We start from the raw sequence: 18,733 nt of genomic DNA, 5'->3' as shown, positions 1-18,733 counted from the left end.
GCACCTCTGGGTAGGAACTTTAAGACTGTCCCTGATCCATCAGGCTTCCTTTCCTCCACTGGGACGTCAGTGGAGGAACATGCTGAGGTAATATTACCATTTCTTGTGAGTGAAGACAGAGAATAGTGCCCCCTTAGTGTTACACAATGTGGGGGCACAGCAAAAGTAAACAACAAATTTGAGTCAAGACACAGATTGAGGGTTGGTATGACTGCGTAATCTAAACTATCCAGTTTGAAAAAGCAGTTTATAAAGGGAAAAGAAAAGCCTGCCCTTGGAATTTTCCCATAAAACACAAACTGAATAAACTATGTGATTTCAAGGGAGGAAAAAATAAGTCACAGAAGAGTTTAATCCCAGTCATTTATAAGTAATGTGCAAAATAATTTTTTGATTTAAAATAGTCTTTTTACATTTCCCCATATTACTCAACTTCCTATCTCTTTTATATTTATGTGTTCTGAAGGAGTTTAGTGATTTGTTCTGTTAACTAGGAGCTGTATTTTTTTCCCTTGCCTTCAACCAACTTCCCACTCTGTAGTTTTAAAAATAGACTGCATGGTCATATAGTTCGCCCCTCAAAAACCATAACAAGATATATAGTGAAAAGAGCCTTAACCTCTGTTCCCATATGCCACTCAACAAATAACCCACTACGTTATTGTTTAATATTTCAGAAAGACATTTGTTGACATTGTTCAGTGGCTAAGTCGTGTCTCTCTATGACCCCATGGACTGCAGCACACCATAAAGAAGACATAAGACATAAAAATGGCCAAAAAGCACTTGAAAAGATGTTCAACATCACTATTAGAGAAATGCAAATCAAAATTACAATGGAGTATCACTTCACACTGGTCAGAATGGCTATCATCAATAAAACCAACAAACAATATGTGCTGGAGAAGGTATGTTGATGGGAATGTAAACTGGTACAGTCACTATGGAGAATAGTATAAAGTGAAAGTGAAAGTGAAGTTGGTCAGTCGTGTCCGATTCTTTGTGAACGCATGGACTGTAGCCCACCAGGCTCCTCCATCCATGGGATTCTCCAGGTAAGAATACGGGAGTGGGTTGCCACCTCCTTCTCTAGGGAGTCTTTCCGACCCAGGGATCGAACCCAGGTCTCCCGCATTGCAGGCAGACGCTTTAACCTCTGAGCCACCAGGGAAGCCCAGCGGTTCCTTAAAAAACTAAAAATAGAATATCATGCCCCAGAAAACCCACTCCTAGGCATTTACCCGAAGAAAACCATCATTTGAAAAGATTCATACACCTCGATATTCAGCTCAACTGCAGCACTATTTACAATAGCCAGGGCATGGAAGCAACCTAAATGTCCATCAGCAGAGGAGAGGGTAAAGAAGATGTGGTGCACATATATATATGCATTTATATATATTTATAGATATAATATTTATATATTATATAATATATATTTATATATAATAATATATATACATAAATATATATTTACACACAACGGAATATTCAGTAAGTTCACTCGCTCAGTCACATCTAACTCTTTGTGATCCAATGGACTGCAGCACGCCAGGCTTGCCTGTCCATCATCAGTTCCCAGAGTTACACAAACTCATGTCCATTGAGTCGGTGATGTCATCTAACCATCTCATTCTCTGTCATCCCCTTCTCCTCCTGGCTTCAATCTTTTCCAGCATCAGGGTCTTTCCCAATGAGTCAGCTCTTCACATCAGGTGGCCAAAGGATACTTTGGCTGCAAAGAATACTCCAAGCTCCAACAGGAGCTTCAGCTTCAGCATCAATCCTTCCAATGAATATTCAGGACTGATTTCCTTTAGGATGGACTGGTTGGATCTCCTTACAGTTCAAGGGACTCTCAAGAGTCTTCTCCAATACCACGGTTCAAAAGCATCAATTCTTCAGTGCTCAGCTTTCTTTACAGTCCCACTCTCACATCCATACATGACTACTGGAAAAAACATAGCTTTGACTAGACAGACCTCTGTTGGCAAAGTAACGTCTCTGCTTTTTAATATGCTGTCTAGGTTGGTCACAGCTTTTCTTAAAAGGAACAAGGGTCTTTTAATTTCATGGCTGCAGTCACCATCTGTAGTGATTTTGGAGCCCAGAAAAATAAAGTCTGTCATGTTTCCATTGTTTTCTCATCCATTTGCTATGAAGTGATAGGACCAGATATCATGATCTTAGTTTTTTGAATGTTGAGTTTTAAGCCAACTTTTTCACTCTCCTCTTTCCTTTTCTTCAAGTGGCTCTTTAGTTCTTCTTTGCTTTCTGCCATAAGGGTGGTGTCATCTGCATCTCTGAGGTTGTTTCTCCCGGCAATCCTGATTCTGGCTTATGTTCATCCAGTCCAGCATTTCTCATGTTGTACTCTGCATATAAGTTAAATAAGCAATATACAGTCTTGATATACTCCTTTCCCAATCTGGAACCAGTCTGTTGTTCCATGTCCAGTTCTAACTGTTGCTTCTTGACAAGCAGATTTCTCAGGAGGCAGGTCAGATGGTCTGTTATTACCAACTCTTTAAGAATTTTCCACAGTTTGTTGTGATCCACAGTCAAAGGCTTTGGCATAGTCAACAAAGCAGAAGTAGATGTTTTTCTGGAACTCTCTTGCTTTTTTGATGATCCAATGGATGCTGGCAATTTGATCTCTGGTTCCTCTGTCTGTTCTAAATCCAGCTTGAACATCTGGAAGTTCACAGTTCACGTACTATTGAAGCCTGGCTTGGAGAATTTTGAGTGTTACTTTGCTAACGTGAGAGATGAGTGCAATTGTGAGGTAGTTTGAACATTCTTTAGCATTTCCTTTCTTCAAGATTGGAACAAAAACTGAATGGAGTATTACTCAGCCATAAAAAAGAACAAAGTAATGTCATCTGCAGGTACATGAGTGGACCTAGAGCTTGTCATATTGAATGAAGTAAGTTAGACACAGACAAATATCATATGATATTACTTATATGTGGAAAATTTTTTAAAATGGTACAAATGAACTTATTTACAAACCAGAAGTAGTGTCATAGATGCAGAAAACAAACCTGTGGCTACCAGGGGGAAAGGTGGGATGGATAAATTGGGAGACTAGGGTTGACTTAGGCAACTAATAAGGACCTACCGTATAGTACAGAGAACTCTACACAATATTTTGAAGTGGCCTATATGGGATAAGAATTTAAAAAGGGTGGACATAAGTATATGTATACCCAATTCACTCTGCTGTATATCTGAACCTGACACAACATTGTGAATCAATGATACTTCAATAAAAATTTAAATATATACATTTCAGGGAACTTTTGTTTATAGAGAAATTAACAATATGATTTCTTCCCTTTTTTGGACTATATACAAATATTTCTATATTCTTTTTTACTGCAGTATCACAGTCCATTACATGGATGGATGTATCAAGATTTATTAATCAGTATTCTGAGGGTTATTTATACTGTTTCTCATCTTGCACTGCTAATAAACATTGCTGTAATGAGTAACAATACACATATCATTTCACAAAGATAAATTCCTAGAAATGTTGCTGAGTCAAAAGTAGGCACATTTGTAATATTGGTTAGATTTTGTCTAATTCTAATTTACACCACCAGCAAGAACATCAGTATGTTATCAATTTTATAGATCTTCTTGTTAACCTGATAGAAAAAATTACTATATTTTTATTTAATTTACCAGATTATGAGTGAAATTAAACATGTTTCTAAGTTTAAAACTGATTTGTATTTAATTTCCTATGACCTTTCTGTGCATATCTTTCCTCAGTTTTTCTACTGTTAATAGAGCTGTTGTTTTAATAATAGCCTCATAGCTCAAAAGTATATTAGTCACATACTTTTCCTATATAAACTACCATAAATAGCACTGAAGTCAAACACAAAGAAAAATCGTAATAAAAAAACTAAGGATAAAGAAATAGTGGTTGTATACAAGGACTAAGCCAAAGGACTGCACTAAATTCAACAGAGTCAGAAATAAATACGGTCATAAATGTGATTATAATAAATGAAAAAATTTTTAAAGAAAATAGATTATTTAGATCTAAATCTCCAATTTATGTACTACAAACAATACTGGAAACAAGTGATGACAGTAAAATCCTAAAGTCCTAATTTCCCAATCTTTACATAATACACAGTCAAACTGTATTGCTTAAAAAATTAAAACATAATTCTAATTCTATTTTACATAGTTTTACTTAATATAAAATAATACATAATACACAATTTTACTTCTATACATAGTAAAAATGCATATTAGTGAAAAATCTAAATTTACTGCATGGAATATAGCAAAAGCAGATTATACAATTACATAGTAATATTTGTAATATAATAGCCATAACTGGTCTTACACTGAATAAAGAAAATGAAAAGAGAAAACAAGGGTAAAAAAGCAAAAGTTATCTTTTTGAGGTTAACTAAAGTTATAATATAATAAAGATGGAAAGTAGAAGAGAACTCTACAAGATATGAATGTATATATTAAAAAAACCTGCCTGAGTTAGGGTTACACAATAAACTAAAAGAAAAAAAATGCTTGATATGATAGCTACCTAATCTACAAATAGAGACAATATCATGCCTACCTTGCAGGGTTAATGTAAACAATAAATAACAGAAGATAAATAAAAGGTACAAGGAACATGTTCAATAAATGCCAGTTTGCTTTGTCTATTGGCAGTCACAAATTCTTGAAGGACCAAAGACCACAATGGAACAAATAACATTTGAAAATTTATTCTGTGAGGAAAAATAAGGTAAAAAAAGTTCTCTCAACTCAAATAAACAAGTCTAACTTTATAAAGGCTTTGCATGTATTCTAAGACTTAAAATTTAAAAAAAAATGCTAGTAACACAAGGATGAAAATAATCAAAACCATTTTCAATGTTGTACATGCCTACAAAGCAAAGGAATGCCAGAAATCAACAGCTTTTACCATGGTCTTTCCTGAACCTCGGGGTCCAATAATGAGAACAGAGTTACTTTCTCCATGGATAGCAGTTCTTTTTAGCAGCTCTATTAAGTGTCTGAAATGATATAAAGAGGCCGAAATTTAAAAAGCAAAGCTGAAATAATTTGCTAGGTAATACTTTTTAAATTAGTCCTACAGAGAACAGAAATACTGATTCTCTAGAAACCTCAAGAAGAAACCAAGTAAGACTGAAATATTGTGGTCTTTATGGTGGTATGGGATAGGAACAACTGTGGCAAATCTTAGGAACTTTCACTTCACAGCTGGCTGCTGAGCATTAGGGGCAAGCTCAGAAATCTCTCCATAATACCAAATGACAGAAATGAAACAGTTTGAAAGTTAGAGTTTTTTTCATTATGGAAATATGTATATCTGCTCTTCCCTTACAACAAGTCATTTTTTTATACACAAAGCAAAACTTTACCTCTATAAAAATGTTCGCTATCCTTGTTTAAGACAAAATCTGTGTATGACAATTTCTACAAAACCTAAAGGGTATCTATAAGTAGTTTCATAACAGACAAGTGGGAATCTAAACTTACTTATATTGTACTTGTACTCCAAATAGGTTACCATGTGGACTCTGATGACAAAATCTTTCACGTAAAATTCTTTGTACCTGATAAAAATAAAGTGAATACAAATGAAAACATTATATATGCAATCAAAAATAAACAAGTAAATATATTTATAGCAGTTCAAGTTAGGTATTAATGAATCAATTCAGCTCTCCCTAAACAACTTGTCATCATGAGGTCTGGCATTTTCCCAGTGATAAAATTAACAGTTCTTGTTTTCCAGGTGGCACTAGTGATAAAGAATCTGCCTGCCAATGCAGGAGACATAAGAGACGTGGGTTCAATCCCTGGTTCAGAAAGATCCTCTGGAGGAGGGTATGGCAACCCACTCCAGTATTCTTCCCTGGAAAGGCCCATGGACAGAGGCACCTGGCAGGCTATGGTCCATAGGGTTGCAAAGAGTTGGACATGACTGAAACAACTTAGTAGCAGCAGCAAGTCCCAGAGAAAGGATGAGAATTTAGTCATGAAGCTTTCAACAAGAGAGCTTTATGATGTTACTTTAGCTACATCAGCAATTTGAGGGCTGTTTTAATGTATGTGAATAAATGAATACTTCATTTTGTGTAATATGTCAGCCAAGGAATAAACAATGAGAGAATTTAATAATGTAATCTAATCTAATAATGCTCATGAACCATACCTCAGTCTTTGAGTTTAGTCACTCAGTCTTACCTGACTGTGTGATCCCATGGACTGTAACCCACCAGGCTTCTCTGTCCATAGGATTTCCCAGACAAAAATACTGGAGTGGACTGCCAGCTCCTTTTCCAGGAGATCTTTCCAACCCAGGGATTGAACACAGGTCTCCAACATTGCAGGCAGATTCTTTACTGTTGGAGCTACCTAGAGACCAACATATCTAAACTGGTTTAGCTCAAGTCCTATCTTTCTGTACCTCTCATAGAAGTCAGGATTCTGAGGAAACAGAAGAAATTTTAAAGTCCACACAGTTATTGAGGACCTATTAGATGCAGAGCACAAAACTACTAAAAGAATATGATCTATGCCTAAAAAAAAGCATATATATATTAGTAAGAAATGACACAGTCAGTAATCTGCAAAAAATTAGTAACCTAGCATATAAGGAGATGTTCAAATATATAGAAGAAATCATACTGATCTATGATATAAAATAAGAAATCACTGGAATTAATTAAAATTCTTCTAAAGAGCTAAATTTTTATTTTGTCTTAAAACGATGGACTTAGACACAGCTGTAAAAAATAAGTATCAATCCATCACATTCTTTAAAAAGATGGACCATCAAAATTGTTCCTTTTCTACATTTGCTGCTAACAAACAGTGTCCAGTGACAAAAACCTTAGGAGGTTATTTCAGATTTAGCTCCATCAGCAGAAACAAGAAGTTGCCAACATTATTTGCTTCTTGCAGACTCAAGTGTGCAGTATGGGAGTGATCTTTCATGTATCAATGAAAAAAATCTGAGTTCACTTTATATATACCAGAGGCAGAGAGAAGCAAATTATTCACTAGGAATAAAATAATCCATACTTAGCATTTAGGAGGAAGTGGAAGGAATAGAAAGATTGGTGTCCGAGAGACAATACACTATTCTGGCAGGCCTGTTTTGAAGATTAAAGAAAGTAGTAATCTGTAATACAATATAGTTATTATATAGGAAATAGCTGATATCTATAAAAAACCTAAGGAAGCAAACATACATTCAACTAAACATAGTGTGTATTCCTCCCCCTAGACAAGATCACTGTAAAAAAAACACAAACCTCAGTGCTTTTCTTGTTTAAAACTTCATTAAAGTTTACAGACAATTATGAATAAAATACAAGATAAACAAAAAGTGAAGCAAAGCTGTAGTGAATACTCAGAGGTTCGAAAATTCTAAAGTGAGTTGATGTGAAAGTTAAACAGGTATGTACATGTATAGAAATTAATTTAGGTGCACAGGGAAGATCTCCGCTATTTACAAAGATATGTTCACTTCAGTCACTCAGTTGTGTCCGACTATTTGAAACCCCATGTACTGAAGCATGACAGGTCTCCTTGTCCATCCCCAACTCCAGGAGTTTTCATAAACTCAGGTCCATGGAGTCAGTGATGTAATCCAACCATCCCATCCTCTGTCATCCCCTTCTCCTTCTAACTTCAATCTTTCTCAGGATTAGGGTCTTTTCCAATGAGTCAGTCAGTTCTTCGCATCAGGTGGACAAAGTATTGGAGTTTCAGCTTCAGCAACAGTACTTCCAATGAATATTCAGGACTGATTTCCTTTAGGATGGACTGGTTGGATCTCATTTCAGTTCAAGGGAAACTCAAGAACCTTCTCCAACACCACAGTTGAAAAGCATCAATTCTTCAGTGCTCAGCTTTCCTTATAGTCCAACTCTCACATCCATTCATGACTAGGGAAAAACCATAGCTTTGACAAGAGGGACCTTGTTGGCAAAGTAGTCTCTGCTTTTTAATATGCTGCCTAGGTTATCATAACTTTTCCTCCAAGGAGTAAGCGTCTTTTAATTTCATGGCTGCAGTCACCATCTGCAGTGATTTTGGAGTCCCACAAAATAAAGTCTGACATTGTTTCCATTGTTTTCCCATGAAGTGATGGGACCGGATGCCATGATCTTCGTTTTTTGAATGTTGGGTTTTAAGCCAACTTTTTCACTCTCCTCTTTCCTTTTCATCAAGTGGCTCTTTAGTTCTTTGCTTTCTGCCATAAGTGTGGTGTCATCTGCATCTCTGAGGTTATTGGTATTTCTCCTGGCAATCTTAATTCTGGCTTGTGTTTCATCCAGTTTAGCATTTCTCATGATGTACTCTGCATGTAAGTTAAATAAGCAGGGTGACAATATAGAGCCGTGACATAGTCCTTTCCTGTTTTAGAACAACTCCTTTCCCAGTCTGTTGTTCCATGTCCAGTTCTAAGTGTTGCTTCTTGACAAGCAGATTTTTCAAGAGGCAGGTCAGATGGTCTGTTATTCCTATCTCTTTCAAAATTTTCCACAGTTTGTTGTGATCCACACAGTTAAAGGCTCTGGCATTGTCAACAAAGCAGAAGTAGATGTTTTTCTGGGACTCTCTTGCTTCTTTGATGATTCAATGGATGTTGGCAATTTGATCTCTGGTTCCTCTCCCTATTCTAAATCCAGCTTGAACATTTGGAGGTTCACAGTTCACATACTGTTGAAGCCTGGCTTGAAGAATGTTGAGTGTTACTTTGGTAGCATGTGAGATGAGTGCAATTGAGTGGTAGTTTGAGCATTCTTTGGCATTGCCATTCTTGGGGACTGGAATGAAAACTGATCTTTTCTAGTCCTGTGGCCACTGATGAGTTTTACAAATTTGCTGGCATATTGAGTGTAACACTTTCTCAGCATCATCTTTTAGGATTTGAAATAGCTTAACTGGAATTCCATCACCTCCACTAGCTTTGTTCGTAGTGATGCTTTCTAAGGCCCACTTGACTTTGGATTCCAGGATGTCTGGCTCTAGGTGACTGATCACACCATCATGATTATCTGGGTTGTGTAAATCTTTTTTGTATAATTCTTTTGTGTGTTCTTGCCACCTCTTCTTAATATCTTCTGCTTCTGTTAAGTCCATGCCATTACTGTCCTTTACTGTGCTCAACTTGGCATAAAAAGTTCCCTTGGTGTCTCTACTTTTTTGAAGAAATCTCTAGTCTTCCCCATTCTATTGTTTTCCTCTATTTCTTTGCATTGATCACTAAGGAAGGCTTTCTAAATTTTTCCTTGCTATTCTTTGGTACTCTGCATTCAAATGGATATATCTTTCCTTTTCTTCTTTGCCTTTAGCCTCTCTCCCTTTCATAGCTATTTGTAAGGCCTCCTCAGACAACCATTTTGCCTTTCTGTATTTCTTTTTCTTGGGGATGGTCTTGATCTCTGCCTCCTGTACAAGTCATGAACTTACAACCATAGTTCTTAAGACACTCTACCAGATCTAATCCCTTGAATTTATTTGTTATTTTCACTGTATAATCATAAGGGTATTGATTTAGGTTATACCTACATGGTCTAATGGTTTTCCCTACTTTCTTCAATATAAGTCTGAATTTGGCGGTAAGGAGTTCATGATCTGAGCCACAGTCAGCTCCTGGTCTTGCTTTTGCTGACTGTATAGAGCGTCTCCATCTTTGGCTGCAAAGAATATAATCAATCTGATTTTCATGTTGACCACCTGGTGACGTCCATGTGTAGAGCCTTCTCTTGTGTTTTTGGAAGATGGTGTTTGCTATGACTGGTGCGTCCTGTTGGCAAAACTCTATAAGCTTTTGCCCTGCTCCATTCTGTACTCCAAGGCCAAATATGCCCCTTACTCTAGGTATTTCTTGACTCCCTACTTTTGGATGCCAGTCCCCTATAATGAAAAGGACATCTTTTCTGGGTGTTAGTACTAGAAGGGCTTGTAGGTCTTCATAGACGCGTTCAACTTCAGCTTCTTCAGCATTACTGGTCAGGGCATAGACTTGGATTACTGTGATACTGAATGGCTTGCCTTGGAAACAAGTACTGCATTTTGGAGTCTTTTGTTGACTATAATGGCTATTCCATTTCTCCTAAGAGATTCTTGCCCACAGTATTAGATATAATAGTCATCTGAGATAAATTCATCCATTCCAGTCCAGTATTTTTAAAAGCATAATTAAACATTTACCTTTAAACAGAAGGTAAGTAAGGTCTTACAAAGGAATGTCAGTAACATTTAATTTTTGCTGTAAAAAAATGTAATTCTGGTTAAGCCAGTGTAGAAATATCATACCCATTTCCAGCTAGACTCCTCAAGTATATACACAGTTAAAAAATATTAAATGTTCATGATAAAAACACTAAATATACTAGAAATATAAGGAGACTCTCTCAATCTATTAACATCCACAAAAAACCACAGCTAACATCATCAGTTCAGTTCAGTCGCTCAGTCGTGTCCAACGCTTTGTACTCCATGAATCGCAGCATGTCAGGCCTGCCTGTTCATCACCAACTCCCAGAGTCCACCCAAACTCATGCCCAGTGAGTCAGTGATGCCATCCAATCATCTCATCCTCTGTCATTCCCTTCTCCTCCTGCCCTCAATCTTTCCCAGCATCAGGGTCTTTTCCATTGTGTCAGCTCTTTGCATCAGGTGGCCAAAGTATTGAAGTTTCAGCTTCAAAACCCGTCCCACCAATGAACACCCATGACTGATCTCCTTTATGATGGACTGGTTGGATCTCCTTGCAGTCCAAGGGACTCTCAAGAGTCTTCTCCAACACAGTTCAAAAGCATCAATTCTTCAGCACTCAGCTTTCTTTATAGTCCAACTCTCACATCCATACATGACCACTGGAAAAACCATAGCCTTGACTAGATGGACCTTTGTTGACAAAGTAATGTCTCTGCTTTTTAATATGCTGTCTAGGTTGGTCATAACTTTTCCTTCCAAGGAGTAAGCGTCTTTTAATTTCATGGCTTCAGTCACCATCTGCAGTGATTTTGAAGCCCAGAAAAATAAAGTCAGCCACTTTTTCCACTGTTTCCCCATCTATTTACCATGAAGTGATGGGACCAGATGCCATGATCTTCGTTTTCTGAATGTGGAGCTTTAAGCCAACTTTGTCACTCTCCTCTTTCACTTTCATCAAGAGGCTCTTTAGTTCCTCTTCACTTTCTGCCATAAGGGTGGTGTCATCTGCATATCTGAGGTTACTGATATTTCTCCCGGCAATCTTGATTCCAGCTTCTGCTTCCTCCAGCCCAGCGTTTCTCATGATGTACTCTGTATATAAGTTAAATAAGCAGGGTGACAATATGCAGCCTTGACATACTCCTTTTCCTATTTGGAACCAGTCTGTTGTTCCGTGTCCAGTTCTAACTGTTGCTTCCTGACCTGCATACAGGTTTCTCAAGAGGCAGGTCAGGTGGTCTGGTATTCCCATCTCTTTCAGAAGTTTCCACAGTTTGTTGTGATCCACACAGTCAAAGGCTTTGGCATAGTCAATAAAGCAGAAATAGATGTTTTGTCTGGAACTCCTTTGCTTTTTCTATGATCCAGCGGATGTTGGCAATTTGATCTCTGGTTCCTCTGCCTTTTCTAAAACCATCTTGAACATCTGGAATTTCACGGTTCATGTATTGCTGAAGCCTGGCTTGCAGAATTTTAAGCACTGCTTTACTAGTGTGTGAGATGAGTGCAATTGTGCGGTAGTTTGAGCTAACGTCATACATCATAATCACTGGTAAAAGACTGAACACACTTTCCCAATATAAAAAATGGTCTGCTCTTGCTAGCTTACTCAGTATTATACTGAAGGTTGTGGTCGTGACAATTAGACAACAAAAAGAAATGAAAGGCTACAGATTGGAAAGGAAGAAGTAAAACTATATCTCTTTGAAGTGGTCATGATGTTATATACAAAAAAGCCAAAGGAATAAACTAAAAAAATATATTATAAATGAGTTTAGCAAGGTTACAGAATATAAGATTAATATAGAAAAATCAATTTCATTTAGATACACAAGGAACAAATAAAACATAAAAGTAAGAAAATAATTTCATTTACAACGGCAACAAAAGGAATAAAATACTTCAATAAACTTACCTAAAGAAGTGAAAAACTCTGAAGATAATATTAAACTAAATTGAAACTTGAGAACATTTAGGAAGACAAGAATAAAATTAGGATTCCATCTATCCAAACATTTATAGAGGTTGAAATTAGGAAGCAGCAAGGACACTTTCCCCTTGACAATGGAAAGTGTGCTCCTTCATACATGATAAGGGGAGAATTCAAGTTAAGAATTCAAGTTATCCCCTTTCATGGTAACAGGCATTCAGATTAATGAAAATATACACTAACCTGTGAAACGTAGTCTGCTTGTATTAAGTTGCTACTCTTTGATTTACGACTGCTCATTTCCACAAACTGAAATCCTTTAAAAAAATAATAAAAAATTTTAGCATGAATATAAGGATGATTGGCTTACAGAAATTAAGAATTTACTATTATAGACTCAAACACAGTGACATACGTAAGTTATTTCTCAATAAAACCAGAAAAAGAAAAATCTCAACGGCTCCTCTTTGCCTAACTACAGGTTTATTGGACACTCCCATTTCACATTTTAGATGGTTCTTATAATTAGTCCTACCTTTCTTTTCAATCTAGTATTCAGCTTCCTTTCTCTGCCTTTAAAAACAAAATCAAACAAACGAAAAACAACGGATGCACTTCCTTTGTATAGAATGTTGCTCCCCACATTCATCCCACAGGATCATCTATTCCAGAAAAACTTCGCTTTCTTGACCCACTCATCAATCATACACAGTCATTACAGACTAGGTAAAATGTTTCTTCTGCAAACATACAGAACTGCCTGTACTTCTCTTTATTCATAAACATTTCATACTAAACAAAATTTTGTGGTCAATGCCACCAAATTGAGAATACTTAAAAATTCCAAGCATTAACTGGAATGGTGTGTGTGTGTGTGTGTGTGTGTGTGTGTGTAATAACAAAGAAAAAGTTCTGTAAAATTCTCCTTGAGGGCAATATATTCATAGATAAGCACCTTCAGCTAAAAGATCTAATTTTCTCACCAGCAATTTCCTAGAGAAGTACTTCACTAATCAGGTAATAATAACTTAGCCAGGAATTGTTAGAAGTGTTTTGAATTTATGATCTTATTTAATTCTCAGAATAATCCTAATACCTCTTTCAGATTAGATGACACAGAAAGGTTAAGTAACTTGATCAAAACCATAACAGTACATAGGTCAGAGTCAGGATTTAAACCCAATCTAGTTATACTTCATTATACATAACTATTATCTATCTATACACACACACACACATAAAATACATAAATATTATATACATAGTTATAAGTATATATACTTGATTATATATAACTGCTATTTAGCCACCTGATTTTAAAAATCAGAAATTTCAATAACTTGAAGGAAGATCTGCGTGTGATATATTTTACATTCATACTTAATAATTTCATATACTGACATTTAGACAACAACCTTTGGCGTTAGTTTCTACAGGACAGCAGCAGAGCAATGCTTTGACAGCAAATCTGTACTTTCCCTTACAGTATAGACAAGGCCTAAGTCCCAAAAGGATTCTGGTTCCAGGCCAGAACAGAGTACTCTCCTGATGTTTTGGTTCCTTAAGCTTCCCTCTTAGGAGAAAAGTGGTTTTCTCAGCTGCCTTAGGGCACCTTTTAGCAACCTTTTCTCTATTCAAGGCACCTTGCCTGACAATCTTTACACTGATTATTTTAATTTTATCCTACTAAATTTTTTTTCTCTTGAATCAGAGTTGTGTGTGGGGAAAAACCCTTTCAGGAATATGAAATTACATCTTCATTCTGATTTAAGATACTCTTGACTGTGAAAAAGTCTGAAATCACAGGAAACAATGGAACAACTGTCCCTGAGACAATAAAAAGTAAATTCTAAAAAAATGGGGGAGAGATTTGACAATATACCTTATCTTTTCCAAGCTATGTTAGCTATTTCACAGTACTAATGGAATTAAAATATATTTCTCTCCATTTCATGGACTGAGAAAACATGCTCAGTAGAGCTAAGTAAAATGTCTGAGGTCACAGGGTAGGTGTCTAAACTGCCTCCTTGCATTGAATATAATTCAGGTAAGTCACTAAAATCATGCACATGGTGATACATGATCATTTCGTGATCATTCGTGAAAGAAACATACATACACCCTGCACTTCAGTGCCTATACATAAATTTTGACTGCAAATTAAGTATTAATCAAAAGATTGAAGCTCAACCATAAATGATCCAACTAGAAAAATGGGTCAAAGGCATAAACAGACATTTCAGACAAAGAGGCTATATGGATAGCAAATAAACACCTGAAACACATTAGCCATTAGAAAAAGGCAAATTGCAACCACAAGGTACACATTTATCTGAAAAGCAAAAACAGAACGAGAAAACACCAAACGCTGGTAAGCATGAAGAGAAGGAAGATCTCATATACAATGACTGGTGAGAATGTGAAATGTTACAGCCATTCTCCAAAGTTTCTTTTGGCCATTTCTTATAAACAAACATACACTTACTGTGTGACACAGTGATTACACTTTTGGGTATTTATATCACAGAAATGAAAATTTATGCTCAAATGAAAATCTGTAATATGAGTCTCAATAAAAACTTTATTTGGAACAGCCAAAAACCTGAAGACAATACAAATGTCCTACAATGAGTTAATGGGGTTAAAGAAATGGAACATCCACACACTGAGGGACTATAACTGAGGCCAAAAAAAAAAAATTAACCACTGATATGTGCAATAATGTGGATGGCTCTCAAGGGCATTATGCTTTGAGAGAAAAAATAAAGGCTGATCACAAAAATATTACATATTGCATGATTACATTAAAAAATTCTTGAAATGACAAAATTATTATAAAGATGAAGAACAAATACATGATGGCAAAGAAACAGAACTGAGGAATGAGTATGATAATACAAAAGGAGTTACATAAAGAATTTTCTTTGTAATGATGAAAGTTTTGTATCTTTATTGCAATAGCACAAAAATCTACACATGGGATCAAGCCACAGAGAATTAAACAGACACACAAAAATGAGTAAAAGTAAAACCTGTTGAGAACTGAATAAGGTCTGTAGTTCAGTTAACAGTGTTATACCAACGTCAATGTCATGGTTTGGACCTGCAATATCATAAGACGTCACACTACAGAGAATCTGGGTGAAGGGTTTATGGAACACTATGAACTATATTTGCAACTTCTGTGAGTCTATAATAACTTCAAAATAAAAATTTAGCAGAAATAAAAGTCTAATTATACAGTTTCTTTCAACTGCTTAACAACAAAAGAATAATATTATCTGCCAGTAGGTAATATTATTATTATCTGCCAATAGATTAAATTACATTTGACTAAATTCCTCCTCCAATTTTACCAGTGGATCATAAAGGCAATGCCAAAGAATGCTCAAACTACCGCACAATTGCACTAAACTCATACATTACTAATCTTGGAGTAATGCTTAAAGTTCTCCAAGCCAGGCTTCAGCAATACGTGAACTGTGAACTTCCAGACGTCAAGCTGGTTTTAGAAAAGGCAGAGGGACTAGAGATCAAATTGTCAACATCAACTGGATCATCGAAAAAGCAAAGGAGTTCCAGACAAAAACATCTATTTCTGCTTTATTGACTATGTCAAAGCCTTTGACTGTGTAAATCACAATAAACTGTGGAAAATTCTGAAAGAGATGGGAATACCAGACCACCTGACCTGCCTCTTGAGAAACCTGTATGCAGGTCAGGAAGCAACAGTTAGAACTGGACATGGAACAACAGACTGGTTCCAAATAGGAAAAGGAGTACATCAAGGCTGTATATTGTCACTCTGCTATTTATCTTCTATGCAGAGTACATCATGAGAAATGCTGGGCTGGAGGAAGGACAAGCTGGAATCAAAGATTGCCAGGAAAAATATCAATAATCTCAGATATGCAGATGACACCACCCTTATGGCAGAAAGTGAAGAGGAACTAAAGAGCCTCTTGATGAAAGTGAAAGACAAGAGTGAAAGTTGGCTTAAAGCTCCATATTCAGAAAACTAAGATCATGGCATCTGGTCCCATCACTTCATGCGATACAGATGGGGAAACAGTGGAAACAGTGTCAGACTTTATTTTTGGGGGCTCCAAAATCACTGCAGATGGTAACTGCAGCCATGAAATTAAAAGACGCTTACTCCTTGGAAGGAAAATTATGACCAACCTAGACAGCATATTAAAAAGCAGAGACATTACTTTGTCAACAAAGGTCCGTCTACTCAAGGCTATGGTTTTTCCAGTGGTCATGTATGGATGTGAGAGTTGGAGTATAAAGAAAGCTGAGGGCCGAAGAATTGATGCCTTTGAACTGTGGTGTTGGAGAAGACTCTTGAGAGTCCCTTGGACTGCAAGGAGATCCAATCAGTCCATCCTAAAGGAGATCAGTCCTGGGTGTTCATTGGAAGGACTGATGTTGAAGCTGAAACTCCCAATACTTTGGCCACCTGATGCAAAGAGCTGACTCATTTGAGAAGACTCTGATGCTGGGAAAGATTGAGAGCAGGAGGAGAACGGGACAACAGAGGATAAGATGGTTGGATGGCATCACCAACTCAATGGACATGGGTTTGGGTGGACTCTGGGAGTTGGTGATGGACAGGGAGTCCTGGTGTGCTGCAGTCCATGGGGTCGCAAACAGTCGGACATGACTGAGCGACTAAACAGAACATGGGAGTTTTATTTCTTACTGTCTGATACTATGATGTTACTATTCTAAATAGGACTAGAGAAAAAGTATAAAAGAAGCTGAAGGTCTATGCATGATGAAGTCATTACTCATGTTGTCATCAAATGAAAAATAGGTGACTACAATTATTTAGGTGCATAAAATTTGGTAGAAACTACTATTTTAACTATAAAGAGGAGCAGTGAAAAGGATAATCCCAAGGAATAGCTTACTTAATATTATTTCTTTAGAGTTTATACATCCTACATTATTGGCTTATGGTAGATCCTCCTCTAAACTTACATTTTGCTCAGGAGAATAAACCTAATTTTCAGTTTCAGAATTTCAAGTAATAACTGGTTCAATTTAAATTGCCTAAAAAAACTAAAACCAATCCACTCCTGTAACTAGCTGCCTCTATCCTGCTTTACATCACCATTATTTCTTGACTGGAAATCTATGCCAGCTTTCCTCTCATCTCCAATGCTTACCCCCATTTTCATGTAAGTGAAAGTCACTCAGTCCTGTTCAACTCTTTGCGACTCCTTGAACTGCAGGCTTCCCACTCCTTCACTATTTCTTGGAGCTTGCTCAAACGCATGTCAATTGAGTTGGTGATGGCATCCAATCATCTCATCCTCTGTTGCCCTCTTCTCCTCCTGCCCTCAGTCTTTCCCAGAATCAAGGTCTTTTCCAATCAGTTAGCTCTACACATTAGGTGGCCAAAGTATTGGAGTTTCAGCATTAGTCCTTCCACTGAATATTAAGGGTTGGTTTTCTTTAGGATTGACTGGTTTGATCTCTGGCTGTCCAAGGGACTCTTTCAAGAGTCTTCACAATTTGAAAGCATCAATTCTTCAGCACTCAGCCTTTCTGTCAGGTCCAAATATCACATGTGTACATGACTACTGGAAAAACCATACCTTTGACTATATGGACTTTTGTCTAGGTTTGTCAAGGCTTTCCTTTCAAAGAGCAAGCGTCTTTTAATTTCATGGCTACAGTCACTGTCCACAGTGATTTTAGAGCACAATAAAATAAAACCTGCCACTGTTTTCACTATTTCCCCATTATTTATATTTAAACTAATTACTGGTAAGGAATTCTTTCATCTTGCTATTTGTTTTCCATATGTCTTACAGTTTTTTTGTCTCTCATTCTCTATATTACTATCTACTTTTGTGCTTAGTTGATTTTGGGGGTTAGAGAGAGTTAGTGCTAAGCTGTGTCTGACTCTTGCAATCCCATGAACTATATAGTCCACCATGTTCCTCTGTCCATGCAATTCTCCAGGCAAGAATACTGAAGGGGGTTGCCATTTCCTTCTCCAGGGGAACTTCCTGACCCAAGAATTGAACTCAGGTCTCCTGCATTGCAGGCAGATGCTTTATGGACTGAGCTATGTGGGAAGCCTTGAGGGATAGGGAAACATTTAAATTCCTTTCTTATTTCATTTCCTGTATATTGACAAGTATTTTCTTTGCAGTTATCACAGAGATTGCTTTTAAAGTGCTAAAGGTGTAACAATCTAGTTTATGTTACTTAAATAATATAGCAACATCTTTGCACCTTTACTGCTCCACCCCACCCTTTTCAGTTGTTGATGTCACAGAGTTATGTCTTTTAACGCTGTGTCTAAAATCTTCAAGATGATCCAAAGAAATGAAAAGATACCCCATGCTTTTGGATTGGAAGGATCAATACTGTTAAAATGACTTCCCAAAACAATGTACAGATAATGAGATCTCTATCAAATTACATATGACACTTTTCACAAAACTAAAGCAAATAATCCTAAAATTTATAGGGAACCATAAAAGATCCAGAATTGCCAAAGACATCTTGAGAGTTAAAGAATAGAGCTGGAAGCATAACCCTTTCAGA

The 18,733-nt window shown here is 36.7% G+C and overlaps 1 protein-coding gene across 2 annotated transcripts in view; it reads right to left on the bottom strand.

Moving 5' to 3' along the window:
- Positions 1-18,733, bottom strand: part of ORC4 (origin recognition complex subunit 4) — a 92,351-nt gene that overhangs the window by 35,893 nt on the left and 37,725 nt on the right. For both annotated transcript variants that reach the window (XM_068968070.1, XM_068968071.1), the window contains exons 2-4: positions 12,410-12,483; positions 5,533-5,609; positions 4,955-5,045 (exon numbers count right to left, since the gene is read on the bottom strand). In XM_068968070.1, coding sequence (XP_068824171.1) covers positions 4,955-5,045; positions 5,533-5,609; positions 12,410-12,466 — 225 coding nt within the window. In that variant the 5' untranslated portion in view covers positions 12,467-12,483. The remainder of the gene's footprint in view (positions 1-4,954; positions 5,046-5,532; positions 5,610-12,409; positions 12,484-18,733) is intronic.

The sequence above is a fragment of the Capricornis sumatraensis genome, chromosome 3 (genome assembly GCF_032405125.1).
Source record: "Capricornis sumatraensis isolate serow.1 chromosome 3, serow.2, whole genome shotgun sequence".
NCBI lineage: Eukaryota > Metazoa > Chordata > Mammalia > Artiodactyla > Bovidae > Capricornis > Capricornis sumatraensis.
Note: the sequence above shows the minus strand (reverse complement) of the source record. Positions and strands in the feature narration are given on the sequence as shown.